At 40.2% G+C, this 16,046-nt stretch overlaps 1 protein-coding gene across 1 annotated transcript in view; it reads right to left on the bottom strand.

Annotated features, from left to right (window-relative positions):
• LOC147669896 (adrenocortical dysplasia protein homolog) overlaps positions 1-16,046 on the bottom strand; it is a 256,261-nt gene that overhangs the window by 126,696 nt on the left and 113,519 nt on the right. The window contains exon 5 of the mRNA XM_086948161.1: positions 5,749-5,839. Within this exon, the coding sequence (XP_086804287.1) occupies positions 5,749-5,839 (91 nt within the window). The remainder of the gene's footprint in view (positions 1-5,748; positions 5,840-16,046) is intronic.

The following is a 16,046-nucleotide window of genomic DNA, read 5'->3' as shown; positions in this document are numbered from 1 at the left end:
TTAGCATGCTATTATTTTTAAGATGGTGACAGTAATGATTCCAGACAGTGACGGTCCAGCCTGTCAGACACCAACGCGTCTGCAAGTGTTCTGTGTTTGGTATATCTGGCTTCAAAATAATAGGGTCCACACGCTATAAGGTTTTGGTCAAATGGAGTAGTAGAAGTGGGAGAGCAAACATTTGGAGAGAGGGGTGAAAAAATCTATTTTTGCTTCAGTCTCATTGTACACTACTCAATAATATTTAGAGTGCCCCTGTCCAACCTGTTGAGTGGTTATGCTTAGACTCAATTTATACGTTTCTTAATGTACCTAAAGTATGCACTTGGCTTTCTTGCTCTATATAAAAGGGGCTATGTTTCAACTTTTTGGATGATATTTTTGGTTGTTGAGAACCTCAAGTATTTGGAAGCCCTTTAATTGTTAGCCCAGTTAAGAGAATAGCTACAGGATTTCTATAACTAAAACTGCATCTTTTTATTAGAAGTAAGGATTATCTCCTGGTTAGGTGCTATCCTGAGTACTACAAGTATAGTACTGTAGCACAGTGTAGGGACAAATCATAATGTGTTGGACTGTGTGTATAATTAAGTCCTGTGTCGTTGTGTGTCAGACGCCATTCGGGGGTCTATAGAGCACACACTCGCTACTGGGCATAAATCGTGGCAGTTGAGGTTATAACCCATTGATGTCCTAAGGTCCATACTGGGTCAAGTACAACCCTTTCCGCACTTGTCTCTTATGCGATTGAGGGTTAGCAGTTACAAACTTCTCAGGGGCGTAGTATGGGGAGCAAGAGCTTGGAACGGAACAGTCAGCTAATAGACACAATCAAGTAAAGTTCAGCCCAGTGCTCGTCTTATATGTAATAAAGAAAGTAGTTTGATCACACAGCAGTGGAAATGACATACAGGGTTGAAAACTGTGTTGCGTTAGGTTGGGAGGTGCTACTGCCTATTCTTTCCAGTATCCCCTCTTTTTCACCCAATCCTCAAGAACACGTATCTCAAGTACCCAACACACTGTAGGTTTACGTTTGAATGACCGTAAGTGGTCTTGTTTATCCTTAGCATGCTCCGTTAGTTTTACTTATGTTCGTCCTAGTAAGACACACCCTGCAACTTACGCCAGTCACCTCTTCACTACTGACGGTGCAACTTGGGTTTTTTGTTAGCGTTCGTTCAACTCTATACACCAGATTCTGCACATTAGTTCACGTTGCTTTTGATCTCTGTTTACCTTACAGGACACACCAGCCTGAGATCTCCGCACGTTCTTTATTCATTTGTATGTCACACAGGTGCAGGTTTTTCTCAACATCACCTGCATGCAACTTTACACTTTCTTACTTTTTAAGTTTGTACAACCTTCAACAGAGTATCACATTCCGCTTGATTTATTATATCTTCTTCATTCTTTCGTAGTACTCCTTGAAAAAGGGCTATCCGGCCCGAAATGGAGTTGGAGTGTATATCAACTCAATGATCAATGAGATTATTATCATCATTATATCATACAAGTTGAAATGTTGAATGTATCCATTTGGATTGCATATTACACATAAACTTTCAAACTACCAACTTACACTCAGTGGAGTCGTTTTTTGGAACCCAAAGGAGTGCCTCAACCAGGGATGCATTCACTTACATGTATGCACTATTAACTACTTTTGTCAGACCCTCAGCTCTTCCAGCAGAAAGGGCTGACTTTTTATATACTTTCACCTCAGGGAGACTGGCTGTCAGATCGACACCAGTTTTGATTACACAGCATTTGTTCGATTATTCACTGGAGCCCTCCCTTCCTTGGTCAAGAAGAACTTGTGAATAGAATCAAGTGGGGTGGTTTAGATCTCACTTTTATAAACATTTTTCAGACAGGGATGTAGATTCACTGTCTAAGGCTTCAAAGGTGGTTTAGCTTGATGCTCTTTCAAATGTTATTTTCAGGCTGCTCTTCAAATGCATCTTTTGTGGAAACTGGAAGCATATGGGCTGACTCCAAGCAGCAGTATCCAAAACAGGGGCTCCATGAACTGGAAACGTCGTCACCCTGGACAGCAGGAATTTCAGTTCCACCCATCACCCCTACCATCTACCAAATGGCAGGGTTCAAGAATAACTAACAAGAAGCCTTCTCCTAACAAGGAACTCAATGAATTTACAAAGGTAACTCTGCCACTGGCCCCCCTCACTTCAATGTCTGGGTCTCCAAACCCAGCCACAGGAATAAAACCAATATACCACTGTCTAGAGACTTTTTCCTTATCCTCCTTCTTGTGTCATGCTAAACAAGGGCCATCCAAAATAGATCCCTCTGGTCCCAGTACTCAGACTCCCACACCACAGAGTCCTACTACCTTACAAGTACTGCACATGCATGCACACAATATGCACACGAAATGTCAGTGCATGGTTCTGGGTTTAACATAACAGCAGAATGGTATGTTGCAGAGAAAAAGATCTGCTCACACCAAAGAGTCACAAAACACAGTATGCTTCCATGTACGCTTTATGTGATGTATCCAAGGCAGGGACAGTAGTACACTGCTTACTTTGAGGGCATGTTTTGTGCACCGCGCCAAGTCACAGAACAGGTCCTGGACTGAGCATTGTCAGGGACTTTCATTTCGATATTCATCTTTGACAGCGTGTCAATGGTAGGGCTCTTTAACAATGCCTCCCCTCCTGCACATCAGTGAAAAGAAAGAGATAGAGATTAATGATAAGAAGACCCAGAGCCAGAGGCTATAGCAATCACTCACCTGTCCCCCAAGGGAGGGAGTACTCCTATGAGGTGGCCGTATCATTAGGTCTTGCCTAGCGAACGCAGCGCATGCGCTGCTTTGCCTTGGCGAGACTTTTGTTGTGGGTTTGGTGCGCGAAAGGAGACAAACCATGTGAGCGCACGGACAGGCGATGCGCATGCGCATGTCATCTCCTCTCTGCCTCACACACTCCCACTGTGCGCTTGTTATTTTTGTCTTTGCCTCCTTCGTTCTCCCATTATTGTTTGTCGCTCTGTCTGTTCCTTGTCTCCTGCTAGCCTGTTGAATAAATTGTCAACGCCTATCTGACCCCTTATCGTTTACGGGTCTCCGTAGGACCTAGGCTGGTATGTATAATTAAAGGAAAAATGTTTCTTTAGTATTATATAGAAGGCAACAAAAAAATGCTTTGTGTACGTTAAAATTGGCTGCCGGCGTCTTTCAGGAAATAAAGGCGAAACTGGCAGGTTAGTGCTGAAGATCATCCTGTGTTGTGCTGCATGCGCCAACTCGTGAGGACTGTGCTTGTGCATTACCATGAGTGTACCTTCTTCGTGGAGGTTTTGGGATCCTTCCCCTTTCTCCTTGTTTGGTGAGGGAATTAATCACATGCTTTGCTTATCTCATTCATCAAGTATTTTGCTGATCATTGGGCTGAAGTAGAGAGTTTCCAGGCTCGGCCGGACGACTTGCTGATCTGTATCTATGCCAAGGCAGGTTAGTTCTGTCTGCGGTCCCGCTAACCAGGAGAAGCAGAGCACAGTCCGTGGATTGCAAAGGTTGTGTACAGATTTCTTTTTTAGGTTGTTAAAAACGACCACTGTTGTGTATATTCTGATGCCGGTGACCCCTGCTGATAACGAACCCACAGTTGTGCCAAAGGTCCGCTCACATCCATGCACAAAACTAAAAGCAGCAGACAGCTTTTTTCATACCAGCCTCACAATCCTATAAAAAAGTGGAACACTCTACATTTAGTATGGTGGGTGGTTTTACCATAAGGATAATTTGGGAACAGGTTTGTTGCCTTATTGTTTGGGGAAGGGGAGGGGGGTATATCTTTTATATATAGTGCACTGCTAGGACGCAGTAATTTGATCATCATAGTTACCATGTAGGAAAGGGACCAAGCTAGGGTAACGACGAATGCAGTGCTTTAGTTTTGTCTATTTTTTTGTTCTGTCTACTGTATACTGACACCCCCAAGGAGTATGGTACATGACATATAAAAGGCAATAAAAATGTGTTAAAAACAAATATATATATACAAATATATATATATATATATATATGAACCTCGACACGGCGTACTGAAGACCGCGTCTGCCTTGGTGGTAGTGAACCACTTACCTGTGCACCAAGACTGGGAAACGGAACTTTCCTTCTAAAGGCATCAATTGCACCCAGCTCTCGGCGCTAAAGGTGAGGCTTCGCCGAGATCAGCATTGAAAACCAGCAAAGCAAAAACGGAGCAGTTGTGAAATGCACTATGGGTATTGAAGTCCCTGCATAGATAAGTGAACCAGTAAGTTACCAACATGGGTTCCACGAACTTTGTAACGAAGGGATGTTAATTCAACTCTGCCACTGGGCTTGAAAAAACTAACTTTAACGAGTAAAAAAGTAAGAAATAAGTGCAACTGTCTCCCTTAAAGTCTGGACATAATGGACTGAGTCCTTTTTCAATGTCTACAGCCCCGTTATATAAATCTAACGAACCCACCTGTGGCAGCAAAACGGCATTTGAGAAAGAGTCCTGTACTCGAAACGCGTCATGCCATTTTAAATCTTGAAATAAAGAAACATTTTCTTTGACAGCATCGCTGGTGTGGTCTGGCTTACGTGACTGAATGTGCACGTGTTTGTGGCATATATATATATATATATATATATATTTTTTTTTTTTTAAAAAGGATATTTTGAGAACATGGAGATTGCATGGTTCAATTTACAACACAATTTTTCAAACGTATATTCTAACGGGAATAGACTTTCAGAATAGGTCAAATATTCCAACACCTCAGTGTGAGAACCTAGTACCTGGGAGAAATACATTTTGTGTAACATGGAATGTCAAATGAAAAACACTAGATTTCCTACAGAGAAATATATTTTTGTGTGGCAAAGGAGAAGCAAAGCTGATCCGATGCAGTGTGACACCCTCCAAAAAATGTCCTACTGCCAGAGGTGCAGTGGGGGGTAGGGCTGTGGAGGTAATCTGAGTAGTTATCTGCTTTTATACTGTAAGCAAAAGCTTTTTTAGAAGAATGGAGGTGGTGGAGGTACACTAAGTTACATCCAAGGGGCTACCCTACCTTCCAAAATAGACCCCAATAGCTACAGCATACACACTTTCACAACAAGCTAGCCCTGCTAGCACTCAATGTACCTACAACACAGACTCCACATACGCATAAGGATGTCAGCTCAGGGTCTGGGCTCTGTGATATGCCTGTTAGACTATGACTAATCATCCTAATTAGTAACAAGCAACTGCAATGCACTAGGTCTCACATTTGTGAGAGTTTGAGCTATTGGCATTGTAAATGACAATCCCTTTTATTTATGTATTTATTTTTTGTAACATAAATAAAAGGCATTGTCATTAACAATGCCAATAGCTTAAATACTTGCAACTGCTAGACCTATTCCACTGCAAATGCTTGTTAAAGAGAGTTTTCTCATTTCTCAACATTGTTTGGAGCCAAGATATGTACTGAAGACTTGTAGGATACAAAGAAAAAAAAAAAGAGTTTCATTCTAGTTCAATACTCTGGGTACGTGCTATCACACGGCGAGTTTTGTTCTATTCATATTAATGAATATCCTGCATTTATTCCAGGCATTTGCTTAAAATCACAGGAATTCCATACCTTAATCGGAGCTCTAACAAGTGTCAGTCACAGTAGGTGGCATGCCAGCTGACATTCTTATATTGTCTGGGGAATGTTACGCCCTACAAAAATTACACACAGACTTACCAGTTCCTCTTCTTGCCTGAAGACAATTTCATATTCTTTCAAAATAATGATTTTGTTGTGGATGTCTTCAAAACTAAAACGTTCTTCTTCACTGTAAAAAGAGCAACCATTCACTATAAGCATTCTTTTCAACATAACAAACGTATGTCTCCTCAGATCCCCCCACCCCAATCCCAATGAAAATTAGGTCAATTTTTCAGTGTCAACACAAACAATATGACTGCTAAAATGGAGTTCAAGGTAATCAATACGGCCTGCATGATCATGAGAAAACTGCCAGTGGATCTTCGCGGTGAAAAAGTTGATCAAGATCTGTAGCTATAGGTCTTTCGAGTCCACATTATAAGATTTGAGGAGCATTAAAGTTAAGGAACCTGTGCACAATCAATGAACTCACACATTGTTGGAATTCCAGGTGTGTGCCATTGTTGGGCATGTTGGGCACCCTAGTACAGAAGCTGCAAACACTTTTGTTTGTCATGTTTGAACGACAAATGTGAGCCTAAAATGCATTTGATATGGCTGCAATGACTTTTCTAGATTGTAACATGCCAACAAACATACACAATAAAGTTTTTATCAACAGTGAGACTGCAGGATGGTGTACTGAAATAATGACAATAGCCATAAAAGTTTGGAAAGCATTTTGAGTATTCCAGATACTTGCTAAGTACACAATTCACCACCTACAAGTGAAGTATAAGCCTTGCATATTTTTTAAAATGTAATGCTTCTATTGATACCTTTAAAAAGTCAACACCAAATGAAGAATCGATGGGTGGTGCAGACTAATGAAATGTTGTGAGCCATGGCTGAATGATAGCCCCGAGTATTATGAGAGAGAAGGAAAATTATGAAATATACATGTCTATGCTACTTGGGGAGTTGAAGGAGTGGAGCAATATATGATTTCACAAATCTATAGTGATAGCACAAATGTAAACAGTGTTTCCAATATTATTACATTTTATGAGAAAGTTTACATTTTTACAAATGTGTACCTTTTTAGGTATAACTACTTTTACCCCTTGTTATCCAGTAAATGCAAACATTAAAAAAACTGAAACCTAGAAAAATGGGTCCTCTCTTACAAAAAATAAACAATGTGAAACATAACTCAATTGTAGCTGTAAGGAACATTTACAAGATGATCATTTTAGGAAACAAACCTTCTGTGACAATTTATGACATCATGACTGTGGTTGGCAATGCCTACTTGTGCAGGGAAAGACAATGGGGCAGAGCACTCGGTTAAAAAGTAAGGGTTTTAAGTGTTGATTTAAGGGCTCAAAGTTGCCAATATGCAAATTTATCAGTGGTTTAAACAATTTGGTATATCATTGCATGAAACTCAGACATATCTAAAAGACTTTCTTTAAAGTTGTCACACTTGTACAAATGCATTACTTTGTTTAATACGAGTCACCCACAAATCTGAAACCTTTATTTAAAGAAACTACCCACTCTTCTGACAAATAGGGATTTCTTTCAATTTAGTACTGAGAAAACAAATTACATGCCTTCAGTAACACCATTTCTGTTAGAGGCTCCAGCTAACAGCCGATTACTCACCATATGAATTTACCTAGGGGCCAATCTGGATCCAGAAGATTTTCTTAGCATTTCCCACACATGATGGAGTTGTGCAGCTGTGCATTGGGTCCATCTCGCCCCAGATGTGACGTTGGTCCCTTATATCCATGCTACCACCGCATGTTGACATCAGTTTATTTGTGATCTCTAGCCGCTCCATTGGACATAGAGCCCAGAGAAATCAAAGAGTGCAGATGTCTAGAATGGAACCTTAATAATGGACTTTATGAGTCCTTTCAAGATAATGGGAAAAAGGTGGATTGGTAAAAAATCTGTGGTTAGACAGAGCCTCTACCAGAAAAGGTGTTACTGAAGGTAAGTAACCTGTTCTTCTAATAGACACTTTTAACTGCAGATTCCTCGCCTGGTGAACAGATAGCAAAGCAGTACCTACCGGGGTGGATGACTCGGACCAGAAAACCCAGCAGAACTGATCATGCAAAGTGCCCGCCCTGCCGGACCTGGCTGACCGGCGAATAGTGCTTCAGGAACATGTGGAGGGACGCCAACATTGTTTGCTGACAGATGTACAAGACTGGCAAACGGCGTGCCAGCACATTGGTAACAGCCTCTGCTCTGGTGTAATAAGGGTACACGCCTTCTGGAGGTTGCATCTTTGCTAGCCGCAGCAGATTTTTCTACATAAGATAACCCTTCAGGAGATGGTCCTTTTTTACTGCGTTTGCCTTTTTGGCTCTAGAGAAGCGACCAAAAACTGATTGTCCAATCAATGCTTGCTCCACTTCCTAAGAAAGATGAGGTGAAAGGTATAAAGACAGCAAGGAAGAGTGCCTTATGCAGGAGGGAGTGACTACCTTTGTCAAAAAAGCTGCTTTTGTCTGAAGGACCAGTTTATCCAGGAAGAAGGATGTGTATGAGTGCTGGACTGGCAAGGCCTGGAGTTCACTCACTCAACGGGCATATGTGATTGTAATGAGGAATAATGTTTTATGGTTAGCAGGTGTGGAGAGCAGCTGTGCCTCAATTCAAAAGGAATGCACATCAAGTACCTAAATTAAGGTCCCATTGCAATATTACAAAAGGTGTTGGTGGAAACATGTGGATCACCCCTTCAAAAAAATGCATCATAACAGGTGATTTGAAAAGGGATGGCTGATTGGGCAACTGTAGAAGGGGCGAAAGATAACACTTAACTAACGCCACAGCAAGACCTTGCTGGGTCAGAGATAGATAACTTTTAATTGTTATGCTCAATGGCAATAATTATTACTGCTGAGGATTGAGAATGGCGGAAAGAAGTACACTCACAATTGTATTGTATACTTTTTACTTTATAGACTCTTATTGAAAGAAATGTTATTCATACATACTGATTCATAGGAAAAACACAAACAATACATAAGGGTGCAGTGTGTCCCAAGTGTGTCAAAAACAACCAAACTAACAGTACATAAAACATGAAAGCTCAAAAGGCACAGTGGTTTCCAACTGAATATATATATTGGAAAAAGACCCAAAGAAATTACTATAATTATAATGAGTGAATCTACACAATCATAGGCACTCTCTTTTAAGGGTTCTTTTTCACGTGGGCGTCGACGGCGTTTCGACCCTATGGGGTAGGGGTCTCGTCAGGACAGGAAAATATAGGACATCTAAAAATTGGAGTACAAAAAGGGCTATGAGTCAAATGTATGACCGTTGCATATATTAATTTAATTAATTTAGAAAAAGTGGGGACCTGAATACCTGGCTTCTATTCCTATGATCACCCATGCGTGGTGAAAGGAAAAGGATTCAAACACTTACAAGTGACCCAGCCGGGCACTGTTGGATTTTTCAAAAAACAAGAGAATAAAGGAGCAGTTAGTGAAAGGTTAATGCCATATGAATAATTTAGGCAAACAAGCACCGTGTATAAATGTGGTACTTACCACTTATAGTGGTCGGGGATGCGCAGTATGTAGCGCGCAGTAATAGAATTAAAAACTTTTGATGATGTAGGTTACACCTAGTGAAATAATATATGCCATAAGTACATCGCGTTTAAAATTGATGGTTCGTATAACCCCATGGTGTAGAAATAATTACCTGCAATGGGTGTGCCATATATGAGATATCTCAATGATATCCAATTCCGTGTGTCAAATTATACATCAGGCTGGGGTAAGTTCGTTTTCAATTTTGTCAGTCAAGGGTAATACCTATGTTAATAAAAAAAGGGGTAGAGGGTGGGACTTATTACATATACTATGCGAAGTATTTGTATCTCGCAATGCCAAAAGATTTAAGCGAGGAGTACTGGGACGTACCTTATTTCTGTAGAGCCCAGTCGCGTCTAACAGCTTCCCGCTTCCGTGTTACACGGCTCCTCCTGCTCTTGTTTTGCAGTTTCATGTAAGACCTGACGGCGCGAGTTCCGAAAACTCGAGCGCGGTCAGGTGACTGAATCAAACGCTACCTCCTAGTTTGTAGAGGACAGACTCGGGGGATTTTGGAAGTTCTTTTCTCTTTCTTATTTGTTAACGTAATATTCAGAACAAGTTCTAAAATATATATTTTAGTGTCATTATTTCCAACGATTTTTTTACATTTTGTAAGGGGAGTCGTTAGTATAGCAAAGTCCAGACTAGTTTATGCACAGGGTGACAATCAGCATTTACTAGTCAAGGTTGATAATTGGAAAGCGCTAGAGCGGATGATAGCACATTTTTATGTACTATCAAGGCAATGAGCGACTAAAAGGCAATTTAGTCACTGCAAGGGACTACACACCTGGATGTGTCGTTTTTGTATGATATCGCAATTATATATCATGATCCGAATCTAAGGGACTTACAGATAATTAAAAAATTGAAGAATGAGACAACCAATGGAAAGTAAAGGGTGGCGCAATCATATGTATCAATACTTCAATACCTGGCATAGCCATACTTGCTTACAGTCACATTATAATTAGTGCAATAGAATATACACCATATAAAATCTAGGAATTAGTATCCATATACACATACATTTGTAAATATTACATCCATGTGAAAGAATAATTACATCCCACATGTGCATTGAATTAGACATTGATCAAGCGGAGCATCATCATTCTTTACAAAAGGTATAATAGTGTAACACAGTCTTCTCGAGCAACATATCAGTATAAAGCAGACTAGTATGTAATGTTTGAAACATATCCTCTCCATTCATCTGCTGAGTTCAAGCCATGGTTGATAGAGTCAATTCTATCTATCCAATGGCATTCTCTGCGTTGTAGGATGTTCGAAATATCTCCACCTCTCTCAGGTACTGATATGTTATCTATCACTTGCCATCTGATTTGGTCAGCGTTGTGATTGAGTTCTTTGTAATGTGTTACAAGGGGTGCAGTCAGAATGAGTTTTCTAATCCGACTTCTATGTTGGCCTATTCTGGCTTTTATAGGCTGTTGTGTCTGCCCAATGTAGGGCAGACCACAAGGGCACCAAATGCAATAAACAACACTACGTGTGTTACAATTTGAGAATGTCTGCAATGTGTGTGTAACATTGCCATGTTGGAACAGAGTTGTCTTAAAAGTAAAGGGGCAGGCTACACAGTTCCCACATGGATGGTGACCTATCACCGGTGGTAGATTCCAGACAGACTCCAATGTACCCCTTGCATCTCTTGAATTTTCATTGGAGGAGTGCACCAAATGATCTTTTAAGTTCTTAGCTCTCTTAAATGCAAAGAGTGGCACTTCAATTGAGGGATCAATGTTTTGTATAATATGCCAGTGTTTCATTATCAAGCTACGTATCTTGTTTGTATGGGTACCAAAGGTAGTCACACAGACAATCTTTTGTGTGTTTTTTTTGGGGCGTGTTATCAAAAGCTCTTCCCGTGGACAGTACCACGCACGTTTCAGCGATCTTTTGATCAATTTGTTGGGATATCCTCTATTTAGTAATTTTACTTTCAGGGTATTTGCTTCTCTCATGTAGTCCTCCCTCCGGGCACAGTTGCGACGAATGCGCAAAAATTGCCCAAAGGGAAGGCCATCTCTAAGGGTCCTCGGATGATGGCTCTGGTAAGAAAGCAAAGTGTTCCTTTCTGTCTCTTTCCTATGTAGTGATGTGATCAATTTTTCTCCATCACTAAAGATGTTGAGGTCAAGGAAAGCAATAGTGTCCTTGGAAATTGTGGATGTGAACTTAAGATGGTGTTGTATGGTGTTCAAATAAACAAGAAAAGCATCAAAATCTTCCCTGGTTCCATTCCACACCAGAAAAATATCATCAATATACCGATACCAACATTTAATGTTGGTACGGTAAGGATTTTGATCATTGATGGCAAAAGATCTTTCCACATGATCCATATAGATATTCGCCAGATTGGGAGCAAACATTGCTCCCATACTGGTCCCACCACATTGTTGAAAATATACCCCCTTATGTACAAAGTAGTTTCTCTGGAGTGCAATGCGTAGTAATGCGATTATAAATGAGGTGGGCACGTTCACAGGTCTTATTCTGGTGTCCAGAAGATCAGCAATGATGTTAATGCTTTGCTCTTGGGGGATGTTCATATATAGTGACGAAATATCTAAAGTCACTAACCAGTCTGTGTTATCATCAAAAGGAATAGTGTCAACCAAATTGATCATGTGCATGGTGTCCCGCACATAGCTTGGTAATTCAGGGACATAGTCTCGAATAAAAAAATCAACATATTTGCCTAAAGGCTCCAAAATTGAACCACAACCCGATAAAATTGGTCGGCCAGGGGGATCTGTGATGCTTTTATGTATTTTGGGCAGTGTGTACAAAACCGGTGTCCTAGGATTTGGAGAATTTAGGAAGGAGTATTCATGTTTGCTCAAGAAGCCCAGATCAAGACCTTGTGTGGTAATATTGAGTATCTCATCTCGTATGTCATTTATGGGGTTATGTGTAAGTTTCTTATAATGTTTGGGTTCGGAGATCTGCTGATTTATGACTGTTTCGTAATCAGTCATATTTTGTACAACAATTCCCCCACCCTTGTCCGCTGGTTTCAGTATTATGGACGAATCTTGTTTTAAAACATTTAGTGCTTGGCGCTCAAGAAGTGAGATGTTGTAAGGAATAAATTGTTTGGTGGTGCGCAAAGTATCCACATTTTTCAAAATTATCTTTTCAAAGGTAATGAGTTCCGATGGCATCAAACTATTGTTAGGATAGAATGTGGAAGGGGGTCTTAGTCCTGTTACTGATTCTTTTCCTGAATATTACCTGTCTTTAAAGAATATTCGCAGATGGATCTTTCTAAAGAACTGGAACAGTTCCGACTTAAGATTAAAGAAATTTGTGTTTTCTGTTACCACATAGGACAAACCTTTACTCAACAGAGATGTTTCCGCACAAGATAGTATATGATCAGACAAATTAAAAATAGGGATAATTTCTCTATTATCTCCGATGGTGATCCTCTGTTCTAATAAGGTTGGGGCCCCCACTGATAATGTTTGTTGCGGGTTTGTCGCTCTCCGGCATACTGATGCCATATTCGTCTCTTGGGTCTTCCTCCCCTCCCTAAAAAAGGTTGGCCTTGATGGGTATTCAAATTACTGGGGCCAGGAGAGTTATTGGAGTCACTTGAATCACCTGACGACTCTGAAAAGGTCACAGGTTGATTCCTTTTGAAACGACCCCAAGTTTGTTAATCGCATTACTACGCATTGCACTCCAGAGAAACTACTTTGTACATAAGGGGGTATATTTTCAACAATGTGGTGGGACCAGTATGGGAGCAATTTTTGCTCCCAATCTGGCGAATATCTATATGGATCATGTGGAAAGATCTTTTGCCATCAATGATCAAAATCCTTACCGTACCAACATTAAATGTTGGTATCGGTATATTGATGATATTTTTCTGGTGTGGAATGGAACCAGGGAAGATGTTGATGCTTTTCTTGTTTATTTGAACACCATACAACACCATCTTAAGTTCACATCCACAATTTCCAAGGACACTATTGCTTTCCTTGACCTCAACATCTTTAGTGATGGAGAAAAATTGATCACATCACTACATAGGAAAGAGACAGAAAGGAACACTTTGCTTTCTTACCAGAGCCATCATCCGAGGGCCCTTAGAGATGGCCTTCCCTTTGGGCAATTTTTGCGCATTCGTCGCAACTGTGCCCGGAGGGAGGACTACATGAGAGAAGCAAATACCCTGAAAGTAAAATTACTAAATAGAGGATATCCCAACAAATTGATCAAAAGATCGCTGAAACGTGCGTGGTACTGTCCACGGGAAGAGCTTTTGATAACACGCCCCAAAAAAAACACACAAAAGATTGTCTGTGTGACTACCTTTGGTACCCATACAAACAAGATACGTAGCTTGATAATGAAACACTGGCATATTATACAAAACATTGATCCCTCAATTGAAGTGCCACTCTTTGCATTTAAGAGAGCTAAGAACTTAAAAGATCATTTGGTGCACTCCTCCAATGAAAATTCAAGAGATGCAAGGGGTACATTGGAGTCTGTCTGGAATCTACCACCGGTGATAGGTCACCATCCATGTGGGAACTGTGTAGCCTGTCCCTTTACTTTTAAGACAACTCTGTTCCAACATGGCAATGTTACACACACATTGCAGACATTCTCAAATTGTAACACACGTAGTGTTGTTTATTGCATTTGGTGCCCTTGTGGTCTGCCCTACATTGGGCAGACACAACAGCCTATAAAAGCCAGAATAGGCCAACATAGAAGTCGGATTAGAAAACTCATTCTGACTGCACCCCTTGTAACACATTACAAAGAACTCAATCACAACGCTGACCAAATCAGATGGCAAGTGATAGATAACATATCAGTACCTGAGAGAGGTGGAGATATTTCAAACATCCTACAACGCAGAGAATGCCATTGGATAGATAGAATTGACTCTATCAACCATGGCTTGAACTCAGCAGATGAATGGAGAGGATATGTTTCAAACATTACATACTAGTCTGCTTTATACTGATATGTTGCTCGAGAAGACTGTGTTACACTATTATACCTTTTGTAAAGAATGATGATGCTCCGCTTGATCAATGTCTAATTCAATGCACATGTGGGATGTAATTATTCTTTCACATGGATGTAATATTTACAAATGTATGTGTATATGGATACTAATTCCTAGATATTATATGGTGTATATTCTATTGCACTAATTATAATGTGACTGTAAGCAAGTATGGCTATGCCAGGTATTGAAGTATTGATACATATGATTGCGCCACCCTTTAATTTCCATTGGTTGTCTCATTCTTCAATTTTTTAATTATCTGTAAGTCCCTTAGATTCGGATCATGATATATAATTGCGATATCATACAAAAACGACACATCCAGGTGTGTAGTCCCTTGCAGTGACTAAATTGCCTTTTAGTCGCTCATTGCCTTGATAGTACATAAAAATGTGCTATCATCCGCTCTAGCGCTTTCCAATTATCAACCTTGACTAGTAAATGCTGATTGTCACCCTGTGCATAAACTAGTCTGGACTTTGCTATACTAACGACTCTCCTTACAAAATGTAAAAAAATCGTTGGAAATAATGACACTAAAATATATATTTTAGAACTTGTTCTGAATATTACGTTAACAAATAAGAAAGAGAAAAGAACTTCCAAAATCCCCCGAGTCTGTCCTCTACAAACTAGGAGGTAGCGTTTGATTCAGTCACCTGACCGCGCTCGAGTTTTCGGAACTCGCGCCGTCAGGTCTTACATGAAACTGCAAAACAAGAGCAGGAGGAGCCGTGTAACACGGAAGCGGGAAGCTGTTAGACGCGACTGGGCTCTACAGAAATAAGGTACGTCCCAGTACTCCTCGCTTAAATCTTTTGGCATTGCGAGATACAAACACTTCGCATAGTATATGTAATAAGTCCCACCCTCTACCCCCTTTTTTTTATTTTTTATTAACATAGGTATTACCCTTGACTGACAAAATTGAAAACGAACTTACCCCAGCCTGATGTATAATTTGACACACGGAATTGGATATCAATGAGATATCTCATATATGGCACACCCATTGCAGGTAATTATTTCTACACCATGGGGTTATACGAACCATCAATTTTAAACGCGATGTACTTATGGCATATATTATTTCACTAGGTGTAACCTACATCATCAAAAGTTTTTAATTCTATTACTGCGCGCTACATACTGCGCATCCCCGACCACTATAAGTGGTAAGTACCACATTTATACACGGTGCTTGTTTGCCTAAATTATTCATATGGCATTAACCTTTCACTAACTGCTCCTTTATTCTCTTGTTTTTTGAAAAATCCAACAGTGCCCGGCTGGGTCACTTGTAAGTGTTTGAATCCTTTTCCTTTCACCACGCATGGGTGATCATAGGAATAGAAAACAGGTATTCAGGTCCCCACTTTTTCTAAATTAATTAAATTAATATATACAACGGTCATACATTTGACTCATAGCCCTTTTTGTACTCCAATTTTTAGATGTCCTATATTTTCCTGTCCTGACGAGACCCCTACCCCATAGGGTCGAAACGCCGTCGACGCCCACGTGAAAAAGAACCCTTAAAAGAGAGTGCCTATGATTGTGTAGATTCACTCATTATAATTATAGTAATTTCTTTGGGTCTTTTTCCAATATATATATTCAGTTGGAAACCACTGTGCCTTTTGAGCTTTCATGTTTTATGTACTGTTAGTTTGGTTGTTTTTGACACACTT

Source organism: Lissotriton vulgaris, unplaced genomic scaffold, assembly GCF_964263255.1.
Source record: "Lissotriton vulgaris unplaced genomic scaffold, aLisVul1.2 SCAFFOLD_1127, whole genome shotgun sequence".
Lineage (NCBI taxonomy): Eukaryota > Metazoa > Chordata > Amphibia > Caudata > Salamandridae > Lissotriton > Lissotriton vulgaris.
The sequence above is the reverse complement of the archived record's forward strand: the minus strand, read 5'-3'. Positions and strand labels throughout refer to the sequence as shown.